The sequence below is a fragment of the Pseudophryne corroboree genome, chromosome 9 (genome assembly GCF_028390025.1).
Source record: "Pseudophryne corroboree isolate aPseCor3 chromosome 9, aPseCor3.hap2, whole genome shotgun sequence".
NCBI lineage: Eukaryota > Metazoa > Chordata > Amphibia > Anura > Myobatrachidae > Pseudophryne > Pseudophryne corroboree.
The window spans coordinates 297,574,051-297,591,248 of record NC_086452.1 but is presented as its reverse complement, the minus strand read 5'-3'; the positions used below and the strand labels follow the sequence as shown (position 1 = coordinate 297,591,248).

The 17,198-nt window shown below is 48.8% G+C and overlaps 1 protein-coding gene across 2 annotated transcripts in view; it reads right to left on the bottom strand.

Annotated features, from left to right (window-relative positions):
* Nucleotides 1-17,198, bottom strand: part of POLDIP3 (DNA polymerase delta interacting protein 3) — a 207,942-nt gene that overhangs the window by 147,839 nt on the left and 42,905 nt on the right. The window contains exons 3-4 of one of the 2 annotated variants that reach the window (XM_063940391.1): nucleotides 9,801-9,887; nucleotides 2,802-2,903 (exon numbers count right to left, since the gene is read on the bottom strand). In XM_063940391.1, the coding sequence (XP_063796461.1) occupies nucleotides 2,802-2,903; nucleotides 9,801-9,887 (189 nt within the window). The remainder of the gene's footprint in view (nucleotides 1-2,801; nucleotides 2,904-9,800; nucleotides 9,888-17,198) is intronic. The other variant, XM_063940392.1, reaches the window with a different exon arrangement.

Below are 17,198 nucleotides of genomic sequence, written 5' to 3'. Positions count from 1 at the left end.
CTACTGGAAAATACGGTTGAATCGTCACCGTCACCACTGGAGTCAGTGCCTGCGTCTGGGTCTGTGTCGACCGACTGAGGCAAAGGGCGTTTCACAGCCCCTGACGGTGTTTGAGTCGCCTGGACAGGCACTAATTGATTGTCCGGCCGCCTCATGTCGTCAAACGACTGCTTTAGCGTGTTGACACTATCCCGTAGTTCCATAAATAAAGGCATCCATTCTGGTGTCGACTCCCTAGGGGGTGACATCCTCATATTTGGCAATTGCTCCGCCTCCACACCAATATCGTCCTCATACATGTCGACACACACGTACCGACACACAGCAGACACACAGGGAATGCTCCTAACGAAGACAGGACCCACTAGCCCTTTGGGGAGACAGAGGGAGAGTTTGCCAGCACACACCAAAAGCGCTATATATATATCTCAGGGATAGCCTTATAATAAGTGCTCCCTTATAGCTGCTTTGTTATATCAAAATATCGCCATAAATTTGCCCCCCCCTCTCTGTTTTACCCTGTTTCTGTAGTGCAGTGCAGGGGAGAGACTTGGGAGCCGTCCTGACCAGCGGAGCTGTGAGAGGAAATGGCGCCGTGTGCTGAGGAGATAGGCCCCGCCCCTTTTCTGGCGGGCTCGTCTCCCGCTATTTAGAAAATTCAGGCAGGGGTTAAATATCTCCATATAGCCTCTAGGGGCTATATGTGAGGTATTTTTAGCCTTTATAGGTATTCATTTGCCTCCCAGGGCGCCCCCCTCCCAGCGCCCTGCACCCTCCGTGACTGCCGTGTGAAGTGTGCTGAGAGGAAAATGGCGCACAGCTGCAGTGCTGTGCGCTACCTTTAGAAGACTGCAGGAGTCTTCAGCCGCCGATTCTGGACCTCTTCTGACTTCAGCATCTGCAAGGGGGCCGGCGGCGCGGCTCCGGTGACCATCCAGGCTGTACCTGTGATCGTCCCTCTGGAGCTTGATGTCCAGTAGCCAAGAAGCCAATCCATCCTGCACGCAGGTGAGTTGACTCCTTCTCCCCTCAGTCCCTCGCTGCAGTGATCCTGTTGCCAGCAGGAATCACTGTAAAATAAAAAACCTAGCTAAACTTTTTCTAAGCAGCTCTTTAGGAGAGCCACCTAGATTGCACCCTTCTCGGCCGGGCACAAAAATCTAACTGGAGTCTGGAGGAGGGTCATAGGGGGAGGAGCCAGTGCACACCACCTGATCTGAAAAAGCTTTACTTTTTGTGCCCTGTCTCCTGCGGAGCCGCTATTCCCCATGGTCCTTTCAGGAACCCCAGCATCCACTAGGACGATAGAGAAAATAATAAATAATGAAAGACAGAGTATAGGAGAGAGAAGCGAGTCGAGCAGGGAGTATAGGGAAGTGGTATCAATAGCCTCAATGTTACGTTTAGTGATGGTAGCCTTAGGAAGTAGAGATGGCGTAGCAGAGAGAGATAAGTTAAAGGAGAGCAGGTGGAGGCCAGAGAGGGGAAAAGGAGAGTTGGAGAACTCAGAAAGATCACAAAAGGTAAGTGAAAACCAGATCCAGTGAGATCCTATTCAGAAGTGAGGAGCTCCACTAGGGTAGACCAAATGAAGATGTGAGGTTAAGGAGTTTAGAGGCAAGAGATTTTGTGGGGATATTGATTGGGATGTTGAAATCACCTAAGATAATGGAGGGAATGTTAGAAGAGAGGAAGTGAGGAAGCAAAGTTGTCGAGGAATTTGGAGGGCATGCCAGGGGGATGGTAAATGACAGCTATTCGAAGATGGACAGGTTGGAAGAGGTGTATAGCATGGACCTCAAATGTAGAGAATGTAAGGGAAGGATCTGAGCTGGGGGGTATGAGTTGGTAAGAGTAGCTGGAGGGTAAAAGGATCCCAACACCACGGCCTTGGCGACCTCCAGGAAAGTGGTGTATGTGAGAATTTGAGGCCCCCAGCAGAGAGAGCAGCAGGAGAAGTGGTGTCAGAGGGGGTTAATCCAGGTTTCCGTAATGGCTAGGAGATGCAGGGAGTTGGAGATTAAAAGGTCATGGGCAGGCACCAGTTTGTTACAAACAGATCTGGCATTCCATAGGGCACAGGATAGTTTGTGGGTGAGATGCAAATGAGATTATCAGGGTTGCTGTAGCATTGGGGTGAGATTATTTTGGATGGAAAGTATAAAGAGGTCATAGTGTTGGTGCAGGCTTCTAAGCTAGGAGGGAAACTGAATGAGGGCAGGGTGGGAGTGCAGTGTGATGCAGATGGGGTGAAGTGACAGATTGGAGGGAGAGAACTGGGCTGAGTGGTGGGGTAGTAGGACCATGGTGGGGCAGTGGTGACTGAAAGTGGGGTGACAGGAAGGGGAAGGGAAGCAGAGGAGAGGAGAGAGTAGGAGGTGAAAGGGGTAAAATAAAGGATTAGGTAGATAAGGGGTTATAGGGAGGAGATAGAGATATATATATATATATATATATATATATATATATATATATATATATATATATATATATACACATACACAGTATATCTATCTCTATCTATCTACATATCCATATCTATATCTTTGTAGGAAAAAGGACTGGAGGCTGATTGATAGAGAGAGTGCGGCAGAACTGCAGCAGATTAGGGGGGTACAAATACAACCAAAGGGTCATGTTTTGTGGCTTTTAACCATACACAGGTGAGCATATATAGTTTGCTGGGTCAGCAATACTACTACTACTACTACTACATGATCCCACAGACAGAAACCCCCAAAACATGAGCTGTTGGGAAAACTTGAGGGTTGAGTGTCACTGTACTAAAGCCTACAACTTACTCTTTTTTGCAGAGTATTTGCAGCTGTGATTTTCATCTGCTTGGAAGGGATGGGAGCAAGTTCCATCTCATCATCATAGTCATCATCTTGAGATGAGACCTGCTAAGAGAAAACCTGAGTAAATGCACAGACCAAGCATGGGGAAATATACAATACGAACCAACAATCTGCACAAAAAAAAAAAAAAAGATAGCGGGGGGAATGTATTGTGTGAGAATCAGAAAAAAATAAGAATTTACTCACCGGTAATTCTATTTCTCATAGTCCATAGTGGATGCTGGGATTCCGTAAGGACCATGGGGATTAGCGGCTCCGCAGGAGACTGGGCACAACTATAAAGAAAGCTTTTAGACTACTGGTGTGCACTGGCTCCTCCCACTAAGACCCTCCTCCAGACTTCAGTTAGGATACTGTGCCCGGAAGAGCTGACACAATTAGGAAGGATTTTGAATCCCGTGTAAGACTCATACCAGCCACACCAATCACACCGTATAACTCGTGATACAATACCCAGTTAACAGCATAACAACTGAGCCTCTCAACAGATAGCTCAACAATAACCCTTTAGTTAAGCAATAACTATATACAAGTATTGCAGACAATCCGCACTTGGGATGGGCGCCCAGCATCCACTACGGACTATGAGAAATAGAATTACCGGTGAGTAAATTCTTATTTTCTCTAACGTCCTAAGTGGATGCTGGGGACTCCATAAGAACCATGGGGATTATACCAAAGCTCCCAAACGGGCGGGAGAGTGCGGATGACTCTGCAGCACCGAATGAGAGAACTCCAGGTCCTCTTTAGCCAGGGTATCAAATTTGTAGAATTTTGCAAACGTGTTTGCCCCTGACCAAGTTGCAGCTCGGCAAAGTTGAAAAGCAGAGACCCCTCGGGCAGCCGCCCAAGAAGAGCCCACTTTCCTCGTAGAATGGGCTTTTACTGATTTAGGATGCGGCAGTCCAGCCGCAGAATGTGAAAGCTGAATCGTACTACAGATTCAGCGAGCAATAGTCTGCTTAGAAGCAGGTGCACCCAACTTGTTGGGCGCATACAGGATAAAGAGCGAGTCAGTCTTTCTGACTCCAGCTGTCCTGGAAACATAAATTTTTAGGGCCCTGACTACATCCAACAACTTGGAAGCCTCCAAGTCATTTGTAGCCGCAGGCACCACGATAGGTTGGTTCAGATGAAAAGCCGATACCACTTTGGGGAGAAACTGGGGACGAGTCCTCAATTCTGCCCTATCCATATGGAAAATCAGATAAGGGCTTTTACATGACAAAGCCGCCAATTCTGATACACGCCTGGCCGAAGCCAAGGCCAACAACATGACCACTTTCCACGTGAGATTTCAAATCCACGGTTTTTAGTGGCTCAAACCAATGTGACTTTAGGAAATCCAACACCACGTTGAGATCCCAAGGTGCCACTGGAGGCACAAAAAGGGGGCTGAATATGCAGCACTCCCTTAACAAAAGTCTGAACTTCAGGTAGTGAAGCCAATGCTCTCTGGAAGAAAATCGATAGAGCCGAAATCTGGACCTTAATGGAACCCAATTTAAGGCCCATAGTCACCCCTGACTGTAGGAAGTGCAGGAACCGGCCCAGCTGAAATTCTTCCGTTGGGGCCTTCCTGGCCTCACACCACGCAACATATTTTCGCCATATGCGGTGATAATGGTTTGCGGTTACTTCTTTCCTAGCTTTAGTCAGCGTAGGAATGACTTCCTCCGGAATGCCCTTTTCCTTCAGGATCCGGTGTTCAACCGCCATGCCGTCAAACGCAGCCGCGGTAAGTCTTGGAACAGACAGGGCCCCTGCTGCAGCAGGTCTTGTCTGAGCGGTAGAGGCCATGGGTCCTCTGACATAATTTCTTGGAGTTCCGGATACCACGCTCTTCTTGGCCAATCCGGAACAATGAGTATAGTTCTTACTCCTCTTCTCCTTATTATCCTCAGTACCTTTGGTATGAGAGGAAGAGGAGGGAACACATAAACCGATCGGTACACCCACGGTGTTACCAGAGCGTCCACAGCTATCGCCTGCGGGTCTCTCGACCTGGCGCAATATTTTTCTAGCTTTTTGTTTAGGCGGGACGCCATCATGTCCACCTGTGGTTTTCCCCACTGGTTTACAATCATTTGAAAGACTTCTGTATGAAGTCCCCACTCTCCCGGGTGGAGGTCGTGCCTGCTGAGGAAGTCTGCTTCCCAGTTGTCCACTCCCGGAATGAACACTGCTGACAGTGCTAACACGTGATTTTCCGCCCATCGGAGAATCCTTGTGGCTTCTGCCATCGCCGTCCTGCTTCTCGTGCCGCCCTGTCGATTTACATGGGCTACCGCCGTGATGTCTGACTGGATCAGTACCGGCTGGTTTTGAAGCAGGGGTTTTGCCTGACTTGGGGCATTGTAAATGCCCCTTAGTTCCAGAATATTTATGTGCAAGGGAAGTTTCCTGACTTGACCATAGTCCTTGGAAGTTTCTTCCCTGTGTGACTGCTCCCCAGCCTCGAAGGCTGGCATCCGTGGTCACCAAGACCCAGTCCTGTATGCCGAATCTGCGGCCCTCTTGAAGATGAGCACTCTGCAGCCACCACAGCAGAGACACCCTTGTCCTCGGAGACAGGGTTATCAGACGATGCATCTGAAGATGCGATCCGGACCACTTGTCCAACAGGTCCCACTGAAAGGTTCTTGCATGAAACCTGCCGAATGGAATTGCTTCGTAGGAAGCTACCATTTTTCCCAGGATCCGCGTGCAGTGATGCACAGTCACCTGTTATGGTTTTAGGAGGCCTCTGACTAGAGATGACAGCTCCTTGGCCTTTTCCTCCGGGAGAAACACTTTTCTCTGTTCTGTGTCCAGAACCATCCCTAGGAACAGCAGGCGTGTCGTAGGGACCAGCTGTGACTTTGGAATGTTTAGAATCCAGCCGTGCTGTTGTAGCACTTCCCGAGATAGTGCTACCCCGACCAACAACTGCTCTCTGGACCTCGCCTTTATCAGGAGATCGTCCAAGTACGGGATAATTAAAACTCCCTTCTTTCGAAGGGGTATCATAATTTCGGCCATTACCTTGGTAAAGATCCTCGGAGCCGTGGATAGACCGAACGGCAACGTCTGGAATTGGTAATGACAATCCTGTACCACAAATCTGAGGTACTCCTGGTGAGGATGGTAAATGGGGACATGCAGGTAAGCATCCTTCTTGATGTCCAGTGATACCATGTAATCCCCCTCGTCCAGGCTTGCAATAACCGCCCTGAGCGATTCCATCTTGAACTTGAATTTTTTTATATATGTGTTCAAGGATTTCAAATTTAAAATGGGTCTCACCGAACCGTCTGGTTTCGGTACCACAAACATTGTGGAATAGTAACCCCTTCCTTGTTGAAGTAGGGGCACCTTTACTATCACTTGTTGTGAATACAGCTTTTGAATTGCCTGTAACACTGCCTCCCTGCCTGAGGGAGTGGTTGGCAAGGCAGATTTGAGGAAACGGCGGGGGGGATACATCTCGAATTCCAGCTTGTACCCCTGAGATACTACTTGAAGGATCCAGGGATCCACCCGTGAGCGAGCCCACTGATTGCTGCAATTTTTGAGACGGGCCCCCACCGTACCTGGCTCCGCCTGTGAAGCCCCAGCGTCATGCTGTGGACTTAGAGGAAGCGGGGGAGGACTTTTGCTCCTGGGAACTGGCTGTATGCTGCAGCTTTTTCCCTCTACCTCTGCCTCTGGGCAGAAAGGACGCGCCTTTAACCCGCTTGCCCCTATTGGGCCGAAAGGACTGTACCTGATAATACGGTGCTTTCTTTGGTTGTGAGGGAACATGGGGTAAAAATGTAGACTTCCCAGCTGTTGCTGTGGAAACGAGGTCCGAGAGACCATCCCCGAACAATTCCTCACCCTTATAAGGCAGAACTTCCATGTGTCGTTTGGAATCTGCATCACCTGTCCACTGCCGAGTCCATAACCCTCTCCTGGCAGAAATGGACATTGCACTAATTTTGGATGCCAGCCGGCAAATATCCCTCTGTGCATCCCTCATGTATAAAAGTGCGTCTTTTATACGCTCTACGTTTAGCAAAATAGTGTCCCTGTCTAGGGTATCTATATTTTCTGACAGGGAATCTGACCACGCAGCAGCAGCACTGCACATCCAGGCTGAAGCTATAGCCGGTCTCAATATAACACCTGTGTGTGTATATATAGATTTCAGGATAGCCTCCTGCTTTCTATCAGCAGATTCCTTCAGGGCGGCCGTATCCGGAGACGGTAGTGCCACCTTCTTTGACAAGCGTGTGAGCGCTTTATCCACCCTAGGGGATGTTTCCCAGCGTGACCTATCCTCTGGCGGGAAAGGGTACGCCATTAGTAACCTCTTAGAAATTACTAGCTTTTTATCAGGGGAAGCCCACGCTTCTTCACACACTTCATTTAACTCTTCAGATGGAGGAAAAGCTACTGGTAGTTTTTTCTCTCCAAAAATTATACCCTTTTTTGTGGTACCGGGGGTAACATCAGAAATGTGCAACACATTTTTCATTGCCTCAATCATGTAACGTGTGGCCCTACTGGAAGTTACATTAGTCTCCTCGTCGTCGACACTGGAGTCAGTATCCGTGTCGACATCTGTGTCAACCATCTGAGGTAGCGGGCGTTTTAGAGCCCCTGATGGCTTTTGAGACACCTGGGCAGACACAGGCTGAGAAGCCGGCTGTCCCACATTTGGTATGTCGTCAAACCTTTTATGTAAGGAGTCGACACTGTCGCGTAATTCCTTCCACAGCACCATCCACTCAGGTGTCGACCCCGCAGGGGGTGACATCACATTTACAGGCATCTGCTCCGCCTCCACATAAGCCTCCTCATCAAACATGTCGACACAGCCGTACCGACACACCGCAAACACACAGGGAATGCTCTGACAGAGGACAGGACCCCACAAAGCCCTTTGGGGAGACAGAGAGAGAGTATGCCAGCACACACCAGAGCGCTATATAACACAGGGATCCCACTATCAATGAGTGTTTTCCCTATAGCTGCATTTTTATATATCTTATATATATATATATATATATATAATATCTATACTGCGCCTAAATTTAGTGCCCCCCCTCTCTTTTTTACCCTTCTGTAGTATTCAGACTGCAGGGGAGAGCCAGGGAGCTTCCTTCCAGCGGAACTGTGAGGGAAAAATGGCGCCAGTGTGCTGAGGGAGAAGCCCCGTCCCCTTTTCGGCTGACTTTCTCCCGCTTTTTCTGTAATACTGGCAGGGGTAATTTTACATCTATATAGCCTCTATGACTATATATGATGTATATTTGCCAGCCAAGGTGTTGTATATTGCCCTCAGGGCGCCCCCCCCCCCCCAGCGCCCTGCACCCATCAGTGACCGAAGTGTGAGGTGTACATGAGGAGCAATGGCGCACAGCTGCAGTGCTGTGCGCTACCTTGGTGAAGACCGAAGTCTTCTGCCGCCGATTTTCCGGACCTCTTCGTTGCTTCTGGCTCTGTAAGGGGGACGGCGGCGCGGCTCCGGGAACGAACACCAAGGTCAGGTCCTGCGGTCGATCCCTCTGGAGCTAATGGTGTCCAGTAGCCTAAGAAGCCCAAACTACCACCTGTTAGGTAGGTTCGCTTCTTCTCCCCTTAGTCCCTCGCTGCAGTGAGTCTGTTGCCAGCAGATCTCACTGTAAAATAAAAAATCTAAATATACTTTCTTTCTAGGTGCTCAGGAGAGCCCCTAGTGTGCATCCAGCTCAGCCGGGCACAAGAATCTAACTGAAGTCTGGAGGAGGGTCTTAGTGGGAGGAGCCAGTGCACACCAGTAGTCTAAAAGCTTTCTTTATAGTTGTGCCCAGTCTCCTGCGGAGCCGCTAATCCCCATGGTCCTTACGGAGTCCCCAGCATCCACTTAGGACGTTCGAGAAATAGATTTTGGGAGCTTTCTCCTGTTTTTTTTATAGTGGCAATCATTTACATGGCCAAATCAACCTGGTTGATACCAAAGATCAATGGTAAAGCATTAATTTGCTCTACAGTTCCTTAATTCAGCCTGCATTTAACAGGAACAAGTGTTGTGGTTGTACCTTCAGAGTCATCTTGCCAGAGCAGGAAACAATACTGCCGTTGCTGGTAGCACTTCTGTAAGTGATGAGCAGGCCCCAAAGAGTGACGCCGGTAGGCCCATGGCCCCCGTCCCCGCTATGACTCCTTTTATTTACTTATTACCAGTTATTTATATAGCGCACACATATTCCGCAGCGCTTTTACAGAGAGTCTTTTGGCCATTCACATCAGTCCTTGCCCCAGTAAAGCTTACAATATATATTTTACCTACCACATGCCCACACATTCACGCCAGTGTTAATTCTGCTGGGAGCCAATTAACCTACCAGTATATTTTTGGATTGTGGGAAGAAACCCAAGCAAGCACAGAGGGAATATACAAACTCCACAGTTAGGACAATGGTGGGAAGCCTTACCCGAACGTCAGCACCCTATATAATGCTATCTGGCAACACAAATAAGTCCCTGCACTACTACAGCACTAAACTAAACTGGGACTCCTGCAAGTTACAGAGTGACAGGAGGTACAGACATGTTTATGAAGTAGGCACACCTGGATGCACACTAATGTGTCCAGTGTTCCCCAATAAGATGAGAAACAGTATTACCTACAAACCTGATGGTGCTCTTATATATATATATCTCTTGCTAACTAGTACGTCAGCTTGTAATAGATCATAATTAACATTACAATTGATCAATTCACTGCAAAAATGTTATGGGTATAAGATGTCAGAGGTTGCTATAGCAACTGCTTGGAACTAGCTCCAGGAAGAATTGTGGACAAGTTTATGGTCTTTCCTACATAAACGTGTAGTAGGAATGCAGTGGTCATTTATTTTTCACCTTTTTAAAAAAAAAATTACAATGCGTTACATATGTTATACATAAAACAGTAGAAATGTATGATAAACTTACTTGTTTTACAGGCTGGTGGTTGACCACATTAATTCGCATTCCTTTGACAGAGTTATTTAGTCCTGAAATGGTCTTGTGTTGTGGAATCTGAGACAGAAAAAAATACTTGTTAGATAAAATGCAGAATCACATTTTATGCAGCAACAATCTACAGTCAACTCTTCCTTTGTAACAAGAACAAAAAAAACTTACGAGAGTATGAAATACCACTCACTGCCCTAATGATTTCAATTATTTAGCCCTGACAGACCATGTTCAATGCGGTACCCACAGCTCAGTAGAAAATGGAACAGTAGTTAAGGTGTGTTAGTGTGGGAAGTTAAGGGGAGAGTAATTTAAACTACTACAAGAGACATTCGTTTTCAGAGGTGTTTTTAAAGACTTGAAGGCTGAGGGAGACAGTAAACAGGTGTGGCAGTGAGTTTCATAAGTGGTTAGCAGCAGAAGAGGTTACAAGGTCTACAAGATTGTAGATCTATGGTGAGAGGAAAGGGGGGGGTACACATGGAGAGATCTGTGCTTAAATTCTAAGCAATCTGACTAGATTGCGTATAAATTAAGCACGGATCTCTCTGTGTGTAGTGTGCCGGCGACAGCGATGTGCGGTCCCGCATGTCGATATCGCCGGCTCTAGATTTGGCATACATGCTAAATCTAGCGAGATCGCTCATTTCACCACTAGTTGAAATGAGCAGCACTCTTCCCTCGCTCAGCACACATCGCGCTGAGTGCTGTGCGGCTGGAGAGATGTGTGCTGAGCGGTCTGTGCTAGATCGCTCAGCACACATCTCTCCAGTGCGTATGGGGCTGAACAGTACATTGAGATGAGATTTAAGATATATGAAAGAAAGGGGAGGGACGTGTTGTTTGGAACTTTGTAGGTAATCGTGATCACATTTACACAGGTAGCCATTGAATGGATTTGCAAATTTGTGCTGCAAACATGGAGCTGTACTGAAGTCTGAGTTTGGCGGCCGTCTGAGATGCCGGCTGAACGCGGGTGTTTTTTTTTTTTTAAAAAGGGGCAATCATGTACAAGGCATGGCTTAGCCTTGCCAATGCCATACAAACCCAAAGAAGCCAGGTGCGTATGGGTGGGAGCCCTATGGACCCTATGTACTTCGCAGAAAATGGGGTTTTGGTATTCACCGATAAATCCTTTTCTCAGAGTCCATAGGGGATACTGGAGTAGGTGTTTACAGCGGGATACAGATGGGGTCTGAGAGCCGCTGCACTTTAAATTTAATGTGTGTGTGTGTGTGTGCTGGCTCCTCCCATCTATGCCCCCCTTCATCAGACTGATGAGCAGATTTATTAAGCCTGGTGAAATGATAAAATGGAAGGTGGTAACGCACAAGCCAGTCAGCTCATGACATTTTTCAAACCCAGCCTGTAACATGGAAGATAGAAGCTGATTGGCTGGTGCGTTATCAACATCCACTTTATCATTTCAGTAGGCTTAATAAATCTGCACCCCAGGTCAGAAAAACTGTGCCTGAAGAGAACCGACTATATTGGAGAAGAGCAAAGTACGGAGAACAAATAGAACAGAAAACAACAAATAACAGAATCAGAGAACTGAATAGCTTATACAATAAAACACACAAACCAACAAGTCTGCAGGTGGGCATCCAGTATCCCCTATGGCAGGGGTGGGGAACCTCCGGCCCACCAGCTTGTGTCAGTGAGACACGCTGCCGCTCAGTCCGGCGGCAGCGTGTCTCAGCTGTCAGAACAGGGAGACAGGGAGGAGGCGAGCGCGGCTGTCGAGTGGGAGCGGAGGCGTGTAGTACTGCAAATCAGCCGCCGGTCCGTGATCCAATCAGAGCTCGTGGACCGGCAGCCAATCAGGAGCCGCGGCTGCCGGTCCGCAAGCTCTGATTGGCTCTCGAACCGGCGGCTGGTTTGAAGTACTACACGCCGCCGCTCCCACCCGACAGCCGCGCTCTCCTCCGTGTCGCACGGTAAGCAGCACGGAGGGGAGGGGGGAGGGCATCTGTATACCTGGCACTGTGGGGGGGGGGCATCTGTATACCTGGCACTGTGGGGGGGGGGGGGGGGCATCTGTATACCTGGCACTGTGGGGGGGGCATCTGTATACCTGGCACTGTGGGGGGGGGCATCTGTATACCTGGCACTGTGGGGGGGGCATCTGTATACCTGGCACTGTGGGGGGGGGGGGGGCATCTGTATACCTGGCACGGGGGGGGCATCTGTATACCTGGCACGGGGGGGGCATCTGTATACCTGGCACTGTGGGGGCATCTGTATACCTGGCACTGTGGGGGCATCTGTATACCTGGCACTGTGGGGGCATCTGTATACCTGGCACTGTGGGGGCATCTGTATACCTGGCACTGTGGGGGCATCTGTATACCTGGCACTGTGGGGGCATCTGTATACCTGGCACTGTGGGGGCATCTGTATACCTGGCACTGTGGGGGCATCTGTATACCTGGCACTGTGGGGGCATCTGTATACCTGGCACTGTGGGGGCATCTGTATACCTGGCACTGTGGGGGCATCTGTATACCTGGCACTGTGGGGGCATCTGTATACCTGGCACTGTGGGGGCATCTGTATACCTGGCACTGTGGGGGCATCTGTATACCTGGCACTGTGGGGGCATCTGTATACCTGGCACTGTGGGGGCATCTGTATACTTGGCACTGTGGGGGCATCTGTATACTTGGCACTGTGGGGGCATCTGTATACCTGGCACTGTGGGGGCATCTGTATACCTGGCACTGTGGGGACATCTGTATACCTGGCACTGTGAGGGGCAATTGTGGATCTGGCACCGCACTATTGGGGGCATATGTGTATCACGTCCCATTTTAACTGGCCACACCCATTTTTTTTGGCACACACAGTACCTCTATGGGGCAGACCTACTGGGGGGCAGGGTCATTTTTTGAGTTGAGAATTTTTGTACGGCCCCCGAAGGATTTTATAAATATCCAAATGGCCCTCGGTAGAAAAAAGGTTCCCCACCCCTGCCCTATGGACTCAGAGAAAAGGATATATTGGCAAGTATCAAAATCCCATTTTCTTAATCATCCATAGGGGATACTGGAGTTGCTGTAGGGACGCCCAGAGCTCCCGTTCCAGGTGGGAGTATGCCGAGAACCCTGCAAGACTGAACGTCTGAACTGATAGTCAGACGTTGCCAAGGTATAAAACCTATAAAACTGAACAAATGTGTTGCTTCCCGACCAGGTAGCAGCACAGCATAAGTAAGGCAGAAACTCCCCTGGCAGCCACCCAGGAAGAACCCATCAAACGGGTAGAATGAGCCATAATTGAGGATGGCAGGGGCTTAGATGCCCAAGAATAAGCCTGTTGAATAGTACATTTGATCCAACGAGCTACAAATGTAGCCACGATCATCCATTCTGCAGCATGGTCAGTGAGTGCCACTCAGTATGCATTTAGTATAGAGCCCATGTATATGGGCATGCATACTTAGACGTACATGTCTGTCCTTGTGGGCACACTTGCCGTGCCTGGCTTGCTGTGAATATGACAAGCTGCAGGCTAAATGAGCGTTACTACATTTGAATAGACTGCTTGGGGGCTTGCCAGACCATTTTATTTGCGTCAGAGAATAAACAGGGAGTCCGTTTTCCAAACTCCCGCTGACCTCTTCGCGTAGATGCGTAGGGCCCTCATCACGTCCAGAGCCCTGAGACCCGAAGAGGCAGTTGAAAACACTGGAGCCACAATGGGTTGGTGAATATAAAAGGCTGAAACTACGTTAGGGAGAAAAGTTTGCTGAATGCGTAGTTCAGCTCTGTTGGCATGGAAGATTAGGTATAGAGGTTTACGTGACCGGGCCCCCAATTCCGACACCCTCCGAGCCGAGGCAAGGAGAGTAGCTGTTTTCCAAGTGAGATATTTGAACTCTACAGTCTCCAAATGTTCAAAGAACGAACATTGAAGGAAATCCAGGACAAGAGCCAAGTCCCATGGAGCAGTAGGCGCTGAAAATGGGGGCTGGACACGCAGAACTCCCTGCACAAACATCTGGATGTCCGGCAGCAAAGCTAACCGTTGTTAAAAAAAAAAAAAAAATACAGACAGGGCGGATATCTGTACCTTAAGAGACCCTAGTCGTAAGCCAGCATCCAAACCCATCTGCAGGAACTGCAAAACTCGACCCAACTGGAAAATTGTGGAGGGATATCCTTTCCGTTCAAACTCGACAACATAGGCATTCCAAATGCGGTGGTAATGCTTGGAAGTAACCTTCTTTCTGGCACGGGGCATCACTGTATGCGGTATACCCTTATTTGCTAGTAGTGCCTTTTCAACAGCCACGCCATCAAATGTAGCTGCTTTAAGTGTAGATAAACAAAAGGACCTTGATGTAGATCTTCCTGAAGTAACAGGGACCAGGGTTAGTCGATGAGAAGAGCATAAAAGGTCGGCATACCATGCCCTGCGAGGTCAATTTGGAGCAATGAGAATTGCCAACAGTACCTCCCGTTTTATCCGTTTCAATACTTGAGGAAGTAGCAGGAAGGGAGGAAGGATGTAGATATTCCGGAAACACCAAGAAGCTGTTAATGCATCTAATGCTACTGCTCCCGAAACCTGCGTCCTTGAACAATACTGCTGGAGTTTGTTGTTGAGGCAAGACACCATCAAATCGATCTCCATGTCCTCCAACGAGCGATGACCTCTTGGAATACCGGAGGATGTAGCCCTCCGCTCTACGGGGTCTAAATCCAGTACTTAAATAATCCTTCTGGAATGAAAAAAATAAGATTTTACTCACCGGTAAATCTATTTCTCGTAGTCCGTAGTGGATGCTGGGAACTCCGTAAGGACCATGGGGAATAGCGGGCTCCGAAGGAGGCTGGACACTCTAGAAAGATTTATGACTACCTGGTGTGCACTGGCTCCTCCCACTATGACCCTCCTCCAAGCCTCAGTTAGGACACTGTGCCCGGACGAGCTGACATAATAAGGAAGGATTTTGAATCCCGGGTAAGACACATACCAGCCACACCAATCGCACCGTACAACTCGTGATACTATATCCAGTTTGACAGTATGAAAACAACTGAGCCTCTCAGATGGCTCAACAATAACCCTTTAGTTAGCAATAACTATTTACAAGTATTGCAGACAATCCACACTTGGGATGGGCGCCCAGCATCCACTACGGACTACGAGAAATAGATTTACCGGTGAGTAAAATCTTATTTTCTCTAACGTCCTAGTGGATGCTGGGAACTCCGTAAGGACCATGGGGATTATACCAAAGCTCCCAAACGGGCGGGAGAGTGCGGATGACTCTGCAGCACCGAATGAGAGAACTCAAGGTCCTCCTCAGCCAGGGTATCCAATTTGTAGAATTTTGCAAACGTGTTTGCCCCTGACCAAGTAACAGCTCGGCAAAGTTGTAAAGCCGAGACCCCTCGGGCAGCCGCCCAAGATGAGCCCACCTTCCCTGTGGAATGGGCTTTCACTGATTTAGGATGCGGCAGTCCAGCCGCAGAATGCTCCTGCTGAATCGTGTCACAGATCCAGCGAGCGATAGTCTGCTTAGAAGCAGGAGCACCCAGCCTGTTGGGTGCATACAGGATAAATAGCGAGTCAATTTTCCTGACTCTAGCCGTCCTGGAAACATAATTTTTCAAGGCCCTGACTACGTCCAGTAACTTGGAATCCTCCAAGTCCCTAGCAGCCGCAGGCACCACAATAGGTTGGTTCAAGTGAAAAACTGATACCACCTTAAGGAGAAACTGGGGACGAGTCCTCAATTCTGCCCTATCCATATGGAAAATCAGATAAGGACTTTTATATGACAAAGCCGCCAATTCTGATACACGCCTGGCCGAAACCAAGGCCAATAACATGACCACTTTCAACGTGAGATATTTTAGATCCACGGTTTTTGGTGGTTCAAACCAATGTGATTTTTAAGAAACTCAACACCACGTTGAGATCCCAAGGTGCCACTGGAGGCACAACTGGGGGCTGAATATGCAGCACTCCTTTTACAATGTCTGAACTTCAGGTACTGAAGCTAATTTTTTCTGGAAGAAAATCGACAGAGCCGAGATCTGTATCTTAATGGAGCCTAATTTTAGGCCCATAGACACTCCTGCTTGTAGGAAATGCAGAAATCGACCTAGTTGAAATTCCTCTGTTGGGGCCTTTTTGGCCTCACACCAAGCAACATATTTCCGCCATATGCGGTAATAATGTTTTGCAGTAACATCTTTCCTGGCTTGAATCAGCGTAGGAATGACTTCCTCCGGAATGCCCTTTTCCTTTAGGATCCGGCGTTCAACCGCCATGCCATCAAAACGTAGCCGCGGTAAGTCTTGGAACAGACAGGGCCCCTGCTGCAGCAGGTCCTGTCTGAGCGGCAGAGGCCATGGGTCCTCTGATATATAGTTTCTTGAAGTTCTGGGTACCAGGCTCTTCTTGGCCAATCCGGAACCACGAGTATCGTTCTTACTCCTCGCCTTCTTATTATTCTCAGTACCTTTGGTATGAGAGGCAGAGGGGGGAACACATAAACCGACTGGTACACCCACGGTGTTACCAGAGCGTCCACAGCTATTGCCTGAAGGTCCCTTGACCTGGCGCAATATCTTTTATAGCTTTTTGTTGAGGCGGGACGCCTTCATGTCCACCTGTGGCCTTTCCCAATGGTGTACAATCCTTTGGAAGACTTCTGGATGAAGTCCCCACACTCTCGGGTGGAAGTCGTGTCTGCTGAGAAGATCTGCTTCCCAGTTGTCCACTCCGGGAATGAACACTGCTGACAGTGCTAACACATGATTTTCCGCCCATCGGAGAATCCTTGTGGCTTCTGCCATCGCCATCCTGCTTCTTGTGCCGCCCTGTTGGTTTACATGGGCGACTGCCGTGATGTTGCCTGATTGGATCAGGACCGGCTGGTTTTGTAGCAGAGGCCTTGCCTGACTCAGGGCATTGTAAATGGCCCTCTGTTCCAGAATATTTATGTAGGGAAGTCACCTGACTTGACCAAAGTCCCTGGAAGGTTCTTCCCTGTGTGACTGCCCCCCAGCCTCAAAGGCTGGCATCCATGGTCACTAGGACCTAGTCCTGTATGTCGAACCTGCGGCCCTCTTGAAGATGGGCACTCTGCAGCCACTACAGTAGAGATACCCTGGTCCTTGGAGACAGGGTTATCAGCCTAATGCATCTGAAGATGCGACCCGGACCACTTGTCTAACAGGTCCCCCTAAAAAGTTCTTGCATGGAACCTGCCGAATGGGATTGCTTCGTAGGAAGCTATCATTTTTCCCAGGACTCGCGTGCAATGATGCACCGATAACTGTTTTGGCTTCAGGAGGTCTCTGACTAGAGATGACAGCTCCTTGGCTTTCTCCTCCTGGAGAAACACTTATTTCT